The 15,327-nt window shown below is 48.0% G+C and overlaps 1 protein-coding gene across 1 annotated transcript in view; it reads right to left on the bottom strand.

Moving 5' to 3' along the window:
* tjp3 (tight junction protein 3) overlaps positions 1 to 13,529 on the bottom strand; it is a 23,058-nt gene extending 9,529 nt beyond the window's left edge. The window contains exons 1-15 of the mRNA XM_080535533.1: positions 13,291 to 13,529; positions 8,212 to 8,268; positions 7,607 to 7,731; positions 6,849 to 6,951; positions 5,910 to 6,198; positions 5,072 to 5,175; positions 4,585 to 4,774; positions 4,025 to 4,109; positions 3,564 to 3,661; positions 3,292 to 3,370; positions 2,528 to 2,713; positions 1,855 to 1,958; positions 1,569 to 1,647; positions 589 to 689; positions 302 to 395 (exon numbers count right to left, since the gene is read on the bottom strand). Of these exons, the coding sequence (XP_080391659.1) occupies positions 302 to 395; positions 589 to 689; positions 1,569 to 1,647; positions 1,855 to 1,958; positions 2,528 to 2,713; positions 3,292 to 3,370; positions 3,564 to 3,661; positions 4,025 to 4,109; positions 4,585 to 4,774; positions 5,072 to 5,175; positions 5,910 to 6,198; positions 6,849 to 6,951; positions 7,607 to 7,731; positions 8,212 to 8,268; positions 13,291 to 13,374 (1,778 nt within the window). The 5' untranslated portion in view covers positions 13,375 to 13,529. The remainder of the gene's footprint in view (positions 1 to 301; positions 396 to 588; positions 690 to 1,568; positions 1,648 to 1,854; positions 1,959 to 2,527; positions 2,714 to 3,291; positions 3,371 to 3,563; positions 3,662 to 4,024; positions 4,110 to 4,584; positions 4,775 to 5,071; positions 5,176 to 5,909; positions 6,199 to 6,848; positions 6,952 to 7,606; positions 7,732 to 8,211; positions 8,269 to 13,290) is intronic.
* Between the last annotated feature and the right edge of the window lie 1,798 nt (positions 13,530 to 15,327).

Here is a 15,327-nt window from a genome sequence, read left to right as displayed (position 1 = left end):
ATCACAGCGCCATATGAAACCACAGTCATGTACTATTAGTATAGTATATAATACCGTCCTTCTGCCTCACCTCTCTCCCCATAGTGATCCGCAACGCCCCCACCCTGGACTCCTTCAAATCAGCCCTTAAAACCCATCTGTTCACCAAGGCCTTTAGCCCCTAGTCAATGTTTTTGTTTTGCTTTGTTTGTTTTCTGTTTTGTCTGTCTGATCATTTCTCTTAGAATTGTAAAGCGTCCTTGGGTTTTTTGAAAGGCGCTATAGAAATGAAAGTTATTATTATTATTATTATTATTATTACCTGTGTCTGTCCTTGGAGCCTGTGGAGGCGGCGCTGTCTGGGGACTCCTGTCGAGGGACTGACGCGTAGCTCGCCTCCGACTCCGATCCTGAATCTGCACAAACGAACACAAAAAATCAACACTTTCTTATATATATATATTTTAAAAGATCTATGCAATAGTTTTTTAATCAGGCACAAACATTCTGAGTTCACACACACACACACACAGACACACACACACACAGACACAGACACAGACACAGACACAGACACAGACACAGACAGACACAGACACACACACGCACCTTTCCCCAGAGCGGGGACGGTCACGGTCACACTAGGGGTCTTCCACTTGGGCGACTCCACCTTGGGCGGGGGGGACGGGGTCCTGGCGGGAGGGTTAGCTCTGCAAGAGAAGAGAGGGAGGTTGGGAGTGAGGGAAGAGGAAGAACAACAGAACTCAGTTACGTGTGGAGAGGGGGACCCGTGGCTGATATTATAAATCATGAGGATGATGAGAAGAGACTGAAATATTCACCTCAGGATCTCTGGGAGGAGAGCTCTCGACTCAACGACTGATCACAGTTAATCAACGAGAGGAGAGTTCATTAACAATTAGGAGTTAAGGATCCAGCACCGTTATTGCTCTGGTGACCTACTACTTTAAGCGTCTTTGGGGTTTTTGAAAGGCGCTATAGAAATCAAAGTTATTATTATTATTATTACTCCTGTTAGAATGCCTGTCTAGCTCAGCTATGTGCCTGACAGCCAAAGCCATCGTTCTAAACTCGGTTATTCTTATTTATGTGTCTGTCTATGTTGAGTTCCTCGAGCTGTGATTGGGAGGGGGGGGGTTTGTAGGAAAGTTTGGATAAGCAATGATCAAAGTCCTCTTTTTCCCAATCCTCATCAGACCACATGAAGCCACATATCGAGGGAAGTAGTATTCAGTGTAAGTCGATTTTTATTTCATTGGTAAACAAAAAAACCGTACAACAAGTACAGCATGCATCAAGGGAGTACAAACTAACAGATTCAAAGACAAACAAAAATGTAATAAAATAAAGATCCAAATCATGAGTTTATAAAAAAACAACAAAAAAACAACAACAACATAACAATAAATCAACAAACAAATCAATCACGACACACGATGGTTAATGTGAGCAAGAGAAGGCCTGCCATCAGATCCTCAGTGCCCCAGTCCAGGCACTCTCGCTGAGGTTTGGGGTGGGGTGGGGGTGGGGGCTAGGATGGGGTTGTGGGGGGGGCACCTCATCTGTACCTGTATCTGTTCCTGGAGTCCTGGCTGTGGGGGGTGCCGTGTCTCTGGGGGGAGCTGCCGTCCGAGTCAGACTCTGAATCTGGGGAGAGAGAGGGAGAATAGAGGTCATGGGCTGTTGTTGTTGTTGTTGTTGTTGTACTGGAGTCTATCTACAACCCTTCATAGTATGAAGGTGGTTATGAACCCAGTATAGTAGGACTAGTATGTATGTTCATGTTGTAGTATGACCCAGTTGGTTCACTTTGAGTTTCCTCTGGACCAATCACAGAGCCAGGTTGGAACTGACCTGGGGGAGGGGCTCTTAAGGGGGAGGAGACTCGTCGATGGGTCTCTGGACGAATGGTGATGGGGGACCCTCTCAGCCCTGGGATGGGCAGGTCAGGGAGGACTCTGTGGAGAGAGAGAGAGAGAGAGAGAGAGAGAGTGAATAGGTGAGAGGGGAGATAAGGAGGGGAAAATGGAGGGAAGAGGGGAGGAGGCGAAAAGAGATAATGGAACGGAGGAGAGATGAGGAGGGGAGGAAAAAATAGTTAAGAGGAAAGAGGGGAGTGAGAACATAAGCGTCATATATATATATAGAGAGAGAGAGAGACAGAGAGAGAGACAGAGAGAGAGACACAGAGAGAGAGAGAGACAGAGACAGAGAGAGAGAGAGAGAGAGAGAGAGAGAGAAAGAGAGAGAGAGAGAGACAGAGACAGAGACAGAGACAGAGAGAGAGAGAGAGAGAGAGAGAGAGAGAGAGAGAGAGAGAGAGAGAGAGAGAGAGAGAGAGAGAGAGAGAGAGAGAGAGAGAGAGAGAGAGAGCGAGAGAGAGAGAGACAGAGACAGAGAGAGAGAGAGAGAGAGAGAGAGAGAGAGAGCTGGGTTTAGGATAAGATGGAGAAACCAGGGTGGAGAGGAGGGAGTAGCTCAGAGAGAGGAGCTGAGGAGACTGAGGGATCTGAACCCGTTTGCTCACTTGTATCTGGAGGGGTTTGGACTCTTCCGGCTGGGCGGGGGGGAGGCGCTGCGGTCGGAGTCTGATGCGGACACGGCCTTACGGGGACGCGAGGCGCTGGAGGAGGGGCGGGAGGCCGTCCCGGACCAGTGGGGGGCGGGGTTGGGGAGGGTGGACACTCCTGAGAGGGACATTCCTGAGAGGGTTCTACAGCAGACGTAAACAACAATGAATACTGTAATACTGATATGTAATGTATATGCAGGGTTCGACAGTAACGCTGTTTTACTTGCCAGGAGCAAGGTTTGTTTGTTTGTTCGCGGGGTTTGTTTGCGCGAGCACGACGACGCTGCTAGATCCTGGATATGTTTACCTGTGTGCAGGAAGAACAACAGACGACGCAGGCGCCAGACTCGACTAGATGATCGTGAGTGAAGATATTATCAAAGCGTACGGGTGATCGACAGGCGAGTACGCTTTGATAATATCTTCACTCAGGATCATCTAGTCTAGTCTGGCGCCTGCGCCGTCTGTTGTTCTTCCTGCACACAGGTAAAGATATCCGGGATCTAGCAGCGTCGTCGTGCTCGCGCAAACAAACCCCGCACATTTTTTGTCGAACCCTGATATGTAATGCATATCTAATAATGTAATTTTTTTAAATGCTTAGCGGTTTGAGTTCGACTATGGCATTATACAGTGCAGATTATTTTTCCCACACGTATAATTGAGGCCTGGAGATCCCACATCAGTGTATACAACATCAGGTGTGTGTTGTTGCCCACCTGTACTTGTTGGAGTGGTCTGGGCTGTCCTTCCTGGCTGGAGGAGTGACACTGCGGTCAGACTCAGACTCTGATGGAGCTGGGGGGACACAAGACACGACACAGCTTGTTACTGTCAAACGTGTTCTCAATGACTGGCCACGTAATGGTGGAATAAGTGAACACAGCTATTGTCTGGGTTACTCTGACAAGTTGAGGTGTATCTTGGGGGGGAGGGGGAGGGGGTATCCTGAAAATAGTGACCAGAAGCAGCGTTCATATTGTTAACTCACCTCTGCGGGGGGGGAAAGCTTTCGCAGGGGGGCGGCTCAGCGTGGAGCGGGCTGGGGACGTGTCACGAGACTTAGCTGGGGGAGGAGGCTCTGCTCTTCTAGAGAGAGAGAGAGAGAGAGAAAGAGAGAGAGAGAGAGAGAGAGAGAGAGAGAGAAAGAGGGGGGGAGAAAAAGAGAGAGAGAGTGTGTGAGAGAGAGAGAGGGGAGAGAGAGGAGAGAGAGAGAGAGAGAGAGAGAGGGGAGAGAGAGGAGAGAGAGAGAGAGAGAGGGGGAAAGAGAGAGAGAGAGAGACGTGTCATACTTTTACTGTTCAAGTGTCACTATGGCAAAAAGCATAACTAGATCTTGAGAGAGATTTCATAACAATGTGATTAACCTGGACACATTTATTATTATTATTTTTGTTTGTTTTTTGTTTGAATGTCGTTGATGGGTCGTTGTTGAGCTGTTGCCGTGGTTACCTGCGTGTGCGGCGTTCTCGAGTGGCGGAGCGCGACACTCTGGTGTCTCTGGGAGAGGGGATGTCTGTGTCCAGGTCTGAGATGTCTGGAACCAGAACCAAGGGAAAGAAGCACTCAAACAATGAAGGAGATCACAGACCAACCGGATGGTCTTCCACTTCTATCTCTCTCTCTCTCCCGCCTCTCCATCTTTCCCCCTCTCTCTGGCCCCATTCACTCCAACCCCTCCACCCCCATCTCTCTCCTCTCCCTCTCTCTCTCTCTCCCTCCTCTCCATCTTTCCCCCTCTCTCTGGCCCCATTCACTCCAACCCCTCCACCCCCATCTCTCTCCTCTCCATCTCTCTCTCTCTCCCTCCTCTCCATCTTTCCCCCTCTCTCTGGCCCCATTCACTCCAACCCCTCCACCCCCATCTCTCTCCTCTCCCTCTCTCTCTCCTCTCCCTCTCTCTCTCTCTCTCCCTCCTCTCCATCTTTCCCCCTCTCTCTGGCCCCATTCACTCCAACCCCTCCACCCCCATCTCTCTCCTCTCCCTCTCTCTCTCCCTCTCTCTCTCTCACCCTCTAATTCGGAGCTGCTGTTCTTCCGGCGTTCGTCCTCGCTGTTGGGGGCGCTGTCCACGATCTCCGGGATGCTGACCAGGAACTTGCGGTCGTCTCTGAGGACCATCATGGTCAGCTTGCCTCGGGACTTCTCCACCAGGTGCTTGGTCTCCAGCAGAGACAGGTTCTCCGTCACCATGCCGTTGATCTGGACAGGAAGGACAGGGGAGGTTTAGAGGGAGACGGAACGCTTTAGGTGTGTCGGTTAAGCTTCACACACAATGTCGTTAACGACCGTTGAAACAGAAACTGGCGTCAGGAGAATTTGCTTCTCCAGTGGAGAATCTCCACAAAAGCAAAGATGTAAGATTTAGTAGATGTGACTGAGACGAGTAGACAGACATTTCTCTCTTAAAAGCCCTCTCTCTGTCTGTCTGTCTGTCTGCCTGTCTCTCTCTCTGTCTCTCTCTGTCTCTGTCTCTGTCTCTGTCTCTGTCTGTCTTACCTTAAGGATCAGGTCTCCCTCCTGCAGAGTGCCCTCCTTGGCAGCCAGGCCTGTGTCTGTCATGTGTTTGATGAAGATCTGGCTCCCCAACTTCAGTCCGTACTCTGGAACACAGCGCAGACAGAGAGGCAACATGAAATCAATGCGAAAATCTTACTTACACCTCAGCCCATTGTTCATGTCAGAGACGTGAGAACTCCTGGCGGAGACGGAGGCGTTGGTCGCGCTCCAGGTCGTCTTCATTGCACATTTCAGTGTGTTGATTTTTCAGTACGAGACACTCACAACACCAGGAGAAGTGTTACGCATCTCAGGAGGCAACACGTCAACCTATCGCTCTGCGGAGCCTGACTGAAATGAAGACAGATGACCTGGCGACTCGAGGAATGGACAGTTTTTAAGAGAAGAGTCTCTCCCGTCGGAGACTGAAGACCCATCTCTTCATCTCTTCAGGTTACACCTTAATTGCTCCTCCTGAGACTTCGACTGCCCCCCAGCACTGCGTCTCCTGAAGACACCTGCTTTTCCCCTCTACTGTGTCCCCTAAAACTTCGATTGCCCCCCTTGTACTGTTTCTCTGTTTCTCCAGTGTCTATATAATTTTTAAAAAGGTCTAGGTTTAGAAGATGGTGATAGAAGTAGATTTTTCCTTCTATCACAGAAACTGCCAATGGCCCCCCGGGCCTGAGCTAGATTACTCTTCCTGCTACGACTGGTGGATTGATGCTTCACTTGCTTAGTCAAATGTATTGAGTGTAAGTCGCTTTGGAATACGGCGTCTGCTAAATGCCAAACATGTAAATGTCCCGGTCCCTTGGCTCCGGTACCGGTACCTTACCGTCAGTGAGCTTCTTCTTCAGCAGGGTGGCTCTGATGGGTTTCTCCGGGCCTTCCTGGCGCGGCAGGCGCTTGTACCCGGAGCTGAGCGGCAGGGCGTGGCCGTTGCGGTCGGGCGTGGAGCTGCGGGCGCGGTAGCGGTTCCTGTCGCGGGCGTGGTCGCTGCCGTCCGAGTAGCGGCGGGTAGGTTGCCGCGGAGGCTCCGGCTCCAGCAGGTTGGAGTGCGAGGCGGCGCGCGACGGTCTGCCGCTGGTGGCTGGGAGCTGGATCTTCCGAGGACGTTTCACAGTCTGGGGGGGAGGCAGGATCGGGGGGGTGGGGGGGAGAGAGGGACAGGGCTGGGTCACTATACAGCTGGGTGTAGGTGAGTAGGTTTCAAACAAGCTGGACATGGCGATACTATGGATCTGTAATTCCCTTTTCATGGTCTCATGGGAGAAAGACAGGGACAAGTTAGTGCACAGCTGGGTAGTGATACAGAATGATTAGCCTTGGTGCTGGACAGGGCTGTCGTTATATACCGCTGGGCTGTAAAACAGCATTCAACAATTCTTCTCACAGTGTGGGAAAACGACAATACGAAGCCCAGGAATTACACACCAACAAGAGTTAACTAAAACAGTAAGAGGCTCGTTCACAGTGTGACACAGGAGCTGAGACGTGTGTGGAGGTGGAGATTGGAGCTGTTGGTGCATGGAAGCTGAATGTGTTTCACACGGAAATAAACATTTGGCTTTAAGATACTGTCAGATGTTTTGTTTTAACCAGGCTCTGTAAGGGAGGGTTCTGTAAGGGAGGGTTCTGTCAGGGAGGGTTCTAAGGGAGGGTTCTAAGGGAGGGTTCTGTCAGGGAGGGTTCTGTCAGGGAGGGTTCTAAGGGAGGGTTCTAAGGGAGGGTTCTGTCAGGGAGGGTTCTAAGGGAGGGTTCTGTCAGGACTCACGATGTTGGCTGTCTTGCCGCAGGACTTGAGGTTCTGGATTGTGAAGGTAGAGTAGACGTTCTCCATGGACACGCCGTTCACCATGACGATGTGATCCTTGGTGCTGTTAGAGACGGCAGAGTGAATGAATGAATGAATGGTCTTTATTGTCATTGATATAGTACAGGTACCATACAACGAAATTTGGGAGGGGGGGGCTCCCCTGGTGCTAGGATTTTTTTTTTATACTAAAAACAAGAAGGGAAAAGAGCTGGTTTACATAAATAAAGGCTATATACACTATCCACTATACTATACTATACAAATAAAACACAGAGAGGTGGAGGTGAGCACATATTCATAAAGAGAATACACAGTCATCTGGTTGTGTGTGTACATGTTGAGGTGTACATGTGTGTATGGAGAGGATGTATGTACATTTGTATGTGTGTGTTTGTGTGTGTGTGTGTGTGTGTGTGTACATATGTGTATGGAGAGTATGTATGTACATTTGTACATGTATGTTTGTGTGTGTGTTTGTGTGTGTGTGTGTGTGTGTGTGGGTGTACATATGTGTATGGACAGTATGTATGTACATTTGTATGTGTATGTTTGTGTATGTGTGTGTGTGTGTGTGTGTGTGTGTGTGTGTGTGTGTGTGTGATTGTGCGTATGCGTGTGTGTGCAAAGCTCTGCAATAATATGTGTTCCTATGCAAAAACGTAATGTCCTGAAAGTCCTGAGCCAAAGGCTTCCTGGGTGACAAGCAGGTGACTTACAACAGCCTCCCCATGGCCGGTCCGTTCCTCACCACGTCTGACACGATCACGGACGTGTCCCCGGACTCTGGGCTGGGCTTGTCACGGCCTCCCGAGATCGCAAAGCCAAAACCCATCTTGGAGTCCTGCCATGGAGAGAGAGGGAAGGTGGTAGCGAGATAAAGAGAGAGGAGGGAGGGAGGGAGGGAGGGGGAGAGAGAGGTACATTCCATCAGCACTCAAGGGAGTCACCTGACCTCCGCCGAGCGTTCCAGAGAGCAGCAGGGCGTGTCTGTCAGCTCTGACATTCCAGGAGCTGGCTGCCTCGCTGCCGACATGGATAGTCCTGATGTGGGCTCCCAACTCAAGTGGACACGTTTCACAATAGGCTTCGAATTCACTTGACATAGATGGTCGAATAAAGCAACTCACACAGACACACACACACACACACACACACACAGTCACACAGTCACACAGTCACACAGTCACACAGTCACACAGTCACGCGCGCACATACACACACGTACACACACGTACACACACGTACACGTACACACACGTACACGTACACACACGTACACACACACACACACACACACACACACACACACACACACACTTACTTTGTTTAGTGTTATTGTATGTTGCTCCCATATCATTAACTCCTCCATGTCTGGTTTCTGAAAAGGAAATGACAACATAACAACTATTACATAACATAACAACTGTCACACCGCTGGAAGCAACCAGGACAGAAATGACAAAAAACACACTTTGACAAAAACCAACGAAGAAGAAACGACGACGACAACAACAACAGAAGCAGCCGCCTTACACACGACAGCAGCCGAGCTCCCGCTCCTTCCCCCTGCCCTGCACTGTGCTGTGCTGTGTGTGTGTATGTGTATGTATGTGTGTGTGTGTGTGTATGTGTGCGTGGGTGTATGTGTACGTGTATGTGTGTCGTGTGTGTGTGTCGGAGTGAGTGCGAGGAGGCGCAGGTGAAGAAGAGTGACTCAACAGCAGCCCCGGCGTGCTCTCACCTGTCCCATTCCTGTCTGACAGGTATGGGGGAGGGGCCTCAGGGGACCGCTCCAGAGGCCCTTTATGCTCCGGCTGTGACATACGACACCTCGGGCTGATTCCATGAGGTCGCACGTAGAAATGTGGTTCATAGAGCTGGTGGGGTTTCTTTGCTCTACGCAAAAGATCAAATCGTGTCTGTTCTAGACGTTGACCTGTGAATACCGTTGAATATATCTGACCTCATGTCATCCCTACTGATGCTGTGTATCTGACGCCTTACCTGCTGTCATCTACTGCTACCCCATGGCTATACTCAAGCTATTTTTATTATTTATTATTTCTTTATTGTTTTGTTTTGTTTGTTTGTTTTTCACAACTATTGCCACGTTTCTCTTGTTGCCGCAATGTCGAATCGAAGCCTAAGAATTTTGACTCTCTTATACTTGTATGATGTAATACAAACTATAAACTTGATTCTGGTTCTGGTCCAGACGTTACGTTTCTATCTGAACCTGCTGGAGCGTTGCTGTCGTCTCTCCTGAACCAGGGGGGGGGGTTCCATGACATGTTCTGGGCGTGGCAGATAGAAATGGAGTGCATAGAACAGACAACATCTCTCGCCGCGTAAAACGGAGAGCCCTGTCTGTTCTATACAGTCCGTCTGTTCTATAGAGTCTATTTCTATCTGCTCAGTTGAGCAGTGTGTCATCCCTCCTGAACACACCCCTGGGGCGCCACCAAACGTAAGAAACAAACCCAGCGAGAGTGACACTCGCTCTTAAAGAGTGTCTTTACTGACATCCTCAACATACTCAAAATACTTCTGCATCGTTCTCTAGCATTCTCCACATACCATGTGATTTCAAAACCAAACATGCAAGGCCATATACTATCTGATAAGATCTACAACAAATGGCCCAAAACTGGTTGAGCGAGAGAGACTACAAAATCAAACACAAGGGCCGTATTGTACAGAAGTGTGTAAAACCTGTCGTTAGTTGTTAGTTGTCGTTAGCACACAACAGCCAGTGGTTTATTCAAATGTCTTGGAGCCTCAGAGGGAGGCCAGACGGAGCGCGCACACACACACACACACACACACACACACACACACACACACACACACACACACACACACACACACACACACACACACACAGGCCATTACAGCGGCTGCAATGCAAACAGATTCTGACAACCAGTTCAGCCATACTGTATGTATGCCCTGGGAGCTGAGCACCATATGTCTGACCATGCTAATGATACAGAAAATATATAACAAAGGGTTAGGACATTGACTGTGTCAATGGGACTTGTCTGTCTGTGTGTGTGTGTGTGTGTGTGTGTGTGTGTGTGTGTGTGTGTATTCCAGGCTCCATGAACACACAGGTCAGTAGAAGGTCAGACAGGGAAAAACAACAGGTCAAGGAAACCACTCCTGCAAGTCACCTCAGCCTCCACTATAATCAATCATTAGCTCAGTTCCGGTGAGAGAGTGACAATTGGAATACCTGTCTGTCTGCTTGTAAAGTTTACGATACAAAGACATACCCTTCCAACTACTGGAACAGAGAGAAGAGAACAGACTGACCAGGACTCAAAGAAGAAGCTCCTTGTCAAGAGAATGTCTGACTATGACTATTACCAGGGTATATACAGGAATCTTGAGGTTAATTTCAATACCTTTCTAAGACTTTTTAAAGACCTTGTCAATATTTTTCCAGACCTCACCGCCACTTCGAGCTGTAACCGTTTACATCAGTGACACCTTTAACTTAACAGTTTTAGTTTGCAATAGACTAGACCACTAGACTTGATCATACAACAGAATTTCCGGTTCATCTTTGTTTTTTAATCAAACTAATAAATTCCCAAACTTTTACTAATAGTTTTTAGGACTCAAACTCTTTGGACAGAGTCTAATTCAGAAAAATACCTACAAAATTCAAGACCTCATAAAATCATGATAAGACTTTTTAATACTTATTAAGGGTCTTGATTTGCCAAAAATGTATTTATCAACTTTTAATACTTTTCAAGACACCGCGGATACCCTGATTACAAATCAATGGAATGCCATGTCAACTTGGCGTAATCTACTGTCTCCTCTATATGAGAATACGTTGATTCAAACTAAACAGGGAGCCGATTGTTAACACCAATGACACGACGACGTGCAGAAATCATGTGACGTATGAGAGGCTCGCGGCCAACAGAACATGTATGCAAACAGTGGCGATGCTATCAGGCCAGAGTCAAAGGACACCTTTCCTGAAAAACTTGCCTCTGCCAAAACAGTCAACATGAGACCTACAAAACCATTCATGATACTTTACAGGGAGGAAGTGCTAGAAGGAAAATATTTATTTTTATTTTTTAAATAGACACTGGAGAACAGAGAGACAGCACAAGGGGGGCAGTAGAAGTCATAGGGGAGGGGACACAGTAAAGGGGAAAGCGGGTGTCTCAGGAGGAGCAGTTAAGGACCATGGTGGGTTGGTAAAGGCATCCCTGGGAGATGACATCCACATCTAAAAGAAGCAGGTGTTAGCCACACAACTATACAGTGTTGTGTGGAGCAACTACATATCCAATGTTGCACCACTCTCTCGCAAAAACCTACTGTGACACGAAGTGACACTTAAAACAGCCAAAAGCCGTTAGCAAAAAAGTGGACGGTTGATCAGCCCAGCCATACTGCCCAACAGCCAGCGTAGCGCTTTTGGCTACTAGGCTTATGTGGGTAATAATCCAGGTCTTTCTATGGCCACCATCCAGCTCGTGACGTTAGAATTATAAGGTTCTATCTCCATTTTTGGTCAAAATGTCGTTTTTTTACATAATCTGATCCATTCAGTGTTTATTAATGCCTGTGTGGTGTTATTTTTTAAATGTTGACAATTTTTTAGTTAGTAATTCATAACATACAAAGGTTCCATCTCACAAAACATAGTGTAATGTCAAAACTTTGACGCTCAATATCTCTGAACTGCCCTAAACGGAGATAGAACCTTATCATTCTAAGCTCACGAGCTCTCACAGAGCTACAGTATAGCCTAGATATCATAGGAGGGTTCCTCACTGCCTCCAGAACAACACACCCGTACAGATGGAACTACAGTACAGTACAGTACAGTACAGACCTACAGAGACCACAGCCTTGGAGAGTGAAAGCAAACAGGTACACAATGTTCATAACAGGATATCAAACCACCACGCATCGTCAAAGGGGAACCTGGAGAATAATCAGGTACTTTCCAGCAATTCATAAAATAATAATAACTTTCATTTCTATAGTGCCTTTCAAAAAACCCAAGGACGCTTTACAATTCTAAGGGAAATGATCAGACAGACAAAACAGAAAACAAACAAAGCAAAACTGAAACATTGACTAGGGGCCAAAGGCCTTGGTGATAATAAGACCCCAAAAGACCCAAAATGATGTCTCCGCTGGGAAAACGAGCAACTCACCACTTCTTCTCTGAACCTTACTTCCATCTCCCGCTGGGACCCGAGCTAGCAACACCCCACCTGGGGACACCTGCAGCGTCGTCCTCTACTCAAAAAAACAGGTCGCTTTTTTATTCCATCACCATCATAATCCAGGTGATGAAACGAACCAACACGAGCCAACACATCACCTCTCTTCACCTCTATCACACTGACCCCAGAGTCCGTCTGTCTGGCTGAAATGTGATCAGTGTTATCAATAGCCAACGGGGACTGCCCAGGGGCCGCTTTGTCAGAGAAAAACACACCTTGCAGAAACCCCACCTGGACCAGTCGGAGGCTCCGCCCACTCTCTGCCTCTCCCGTTGTCACACACACACTGAGCACTTTCTATTGCCCTTTGTTGCCAAGGATTTAAGGCGGAAGCTCATTTGCCACCACTATATGAAACCCTAACACGCCCACGTGGAAAAGGTGAAACACCTTTAAGAGCTTTCGACGGAAAACAATGGAAGTAGTAGTAGTCACTTACCATAAGTCTAAAACAAACAGAAACCGCAACGCCACAGTCAATCTCAGGAGGGGTAATGATTCACTACTGCAGAGGAACAGGTGTAATCTGCATACCATACTAACTACTCGTTCATAAGACAATGTTATGTGCTCTACATGACTACACGAGAGGTAGGATCATAATAGATGGAGAGACAGACAGACAGACAGACAGACAGACAGACGGAGAGACAGACGGAGAGACAGACAGACAGACGGACAGACAAACAGAGAGACAGATAGATAGATGGAGAGACAGACAGGCAGACAGACAGATAGACAGACAGATAGATGGAGAGACAGACAGACAGATAGACAGACGGATAGACAGATGGAGAGACAGACGGACAGACAGAGAGACAGACAGACAGACAGAGAGACAGACGGACAGACAGAGAGACAGAGAGACAGACAGACAGAGGGAGAGACAGACAAGTGGAGAGACAGGCAGACAAACGGAGAGACAGAGGGACAGACAGACAGACACTAGGAATATAAAAGCACGTACTTCATAAAGCCCTGATGCAACAACACAACATTTGATCCACAGATTGGTTTCACACCAAAGAACAATTCGAACAGATGAAACAAGTCATATCCACCTCATTGTGGGACTCCCCAAGAGTAGCCTGCATGGTTTCAGTGTGGGAGAGAGGGTGCAAAGAGCGACTTACCGACGGCGGTGGCGTTGACGCCGGGGTCACCGGCGGGGGTAACACCGACTGCTTTAACTGTTTAAGCCTCTGCGTCAGATTCATGATGGACCGAACGACGTCTTATGTTGTCCACCTGCTTCACTGACAGCCTTACATGAGTCTCCCCAGGTCTGGCTGACCCTGTCGCCGCTGACGCTAAAGCTAACACACACTGGAGACAGAGCTGAATTCAGCACATCTGGTTGTGGTGGTAGGGAGCCATATACTGGACACCTATCTCAGCTATCTCAGCACCAGACGGTCACTGATACCTTCACACAGAGGGGGGGGGTCACAGTAGAGAGGCACTCCACAACCACTGCCAAGTCTCAGTCAAGTTTACAAAAACCTGTCACACACGCTGTATCCACCTTGGCTGAGATATGCACTAAGCAGCAATAGTATTCCCATTCTGTACCCCTCGTGTGTGTTTGACCACAGGTCAGGTCAGGTACTGAGAGCTCTCCCATTGGAGCAGGGTTGCAGGGTTTGACTAGTCATGCCTGGCACTATGGTTACACAGGGAAAGAGTGCGCTGGGCTGTTAATAATTGATAGGGTATTTACTTCACCAGGAGGCCTTGCCAAGGTTTGTCTAAATAGGCCACCACTGTGCTCTGCTGTGGGATGAGGAAGTAGCAGGGGGGTGTAGATTGGATCTCTACACAATAAACATTTATGTACGGCCATGGGCACAGGTGTGAGAACTTGGCTGGCTATTTTCTGTTATGTTCTTCGGCTTACCCTGCACTACCTACCTACCCTTCCTAAATGTCTCTCCTGTTTGTTGGAGATGGCAGTGTGTGTGTGTGTGTGTGTGTGTGTGTGTGTGTGTGTGTGTGTGTGTGTGTGTGTCTGTGTGCATACGTGTGTGATTATGTCCAGACCTTGAGAGGTCAACTGTGTAACAGTGTGTAAAGCAGCGCTGCTTTAACAGACGACAGATTTCTGTTTACATTATGAGAAGTGTTAATAATGTCAAGCAAGGACAGGGAACATTTCATATCATCACTGTTTGTGTTCAGCGTGCTGGAACAACTGGCCTTTGGACAGCGGGCCAACTGAATCATTAATAGTAAAGTTAAGTGAAGGGGGGGGGGGGGGGGGGGGGGGGAGGGTAAGAAAACACTTGACTGGTTTTCATAGAGGTCTGTAGCTATAAGCAAACACTTTGTTAAGAGCAGGCCTGTGTAAGTTAAGGTGTGCCCTTACGCCAGGACGACAATTACTCACCCTGCAGAGAACACAGTCACAGGAACTGTCAAGTTCCCACCGAAGCAAATATTAGGCTATACTTCTCAAAAAGTGACAATACTTTACAGTATTCGATCGACCGAACAGACTACTGTTCGATCCTCTCTACACTTCAAGTGTTTACTAAGGCTGCACAGTGCAAGTGTTCGCTGAGACAAGCCATTAGACACATGGACATTCCTCACAGTTCACTGTGCGAGCAAGCTTGGTATCTGTCATGTTGTCTGTTACATTGTGAAAGAGAACACCGGCTTCCCTTGCTCTGCCAAGAGAATGTGGTCTTCCGAGGATCATTGGGGAACATCTCACATGGCCTAGAGTAGCCCTATACATTTTGGTCAATAGCTGAGCAACACACAAACAACTAATGCACCACTACATGGGTGTAGGTCAGTACATACATACTGCATCCGAGTCCACAGAGTAGGTATAATTAGCCAACACAATGGGCTTTCAACCTCAGTTGAATGACTTAGACCTGTCATTACCACAACCCACTGTTCACACAGTGTGTGCTACTATTGTGTACAACCACAGTATTATCTTCTTAAGTTACATCCTTAACCAAACACCAAAACAACATCATGGAGGGAACTTAAATGACCCGTTTTCAATTCCCGGATGGTTGAGTGAGACACCTTGCTCTTACAGTTAAGGCATCCTGACCCAGCCTTGGATCAGATCCAGGTAGGGTAATACATTATCAGGGGCTTCATTAATCACACAGCCTCTCAGCAGGTGGACCTGGACAAAGGGGAGGAAA

The sequence above is a fragment of the Nansenia antarctica genome, assembly GCF_963989245.1.
Source record: "Nansenia antarctica genome assembly, chromosome: 7".
Lineage (NCBI taxonomy): Eukaryota > Metazoa > Chordata > Actinopteri > Argentiniformes > Microstomatidae > Nansenia > Nansenia antarctica.
Note: the sequence above shows the minus strand (reverse complement) of the source record. Positions and strands in the feature narration are given on the sequence as shown.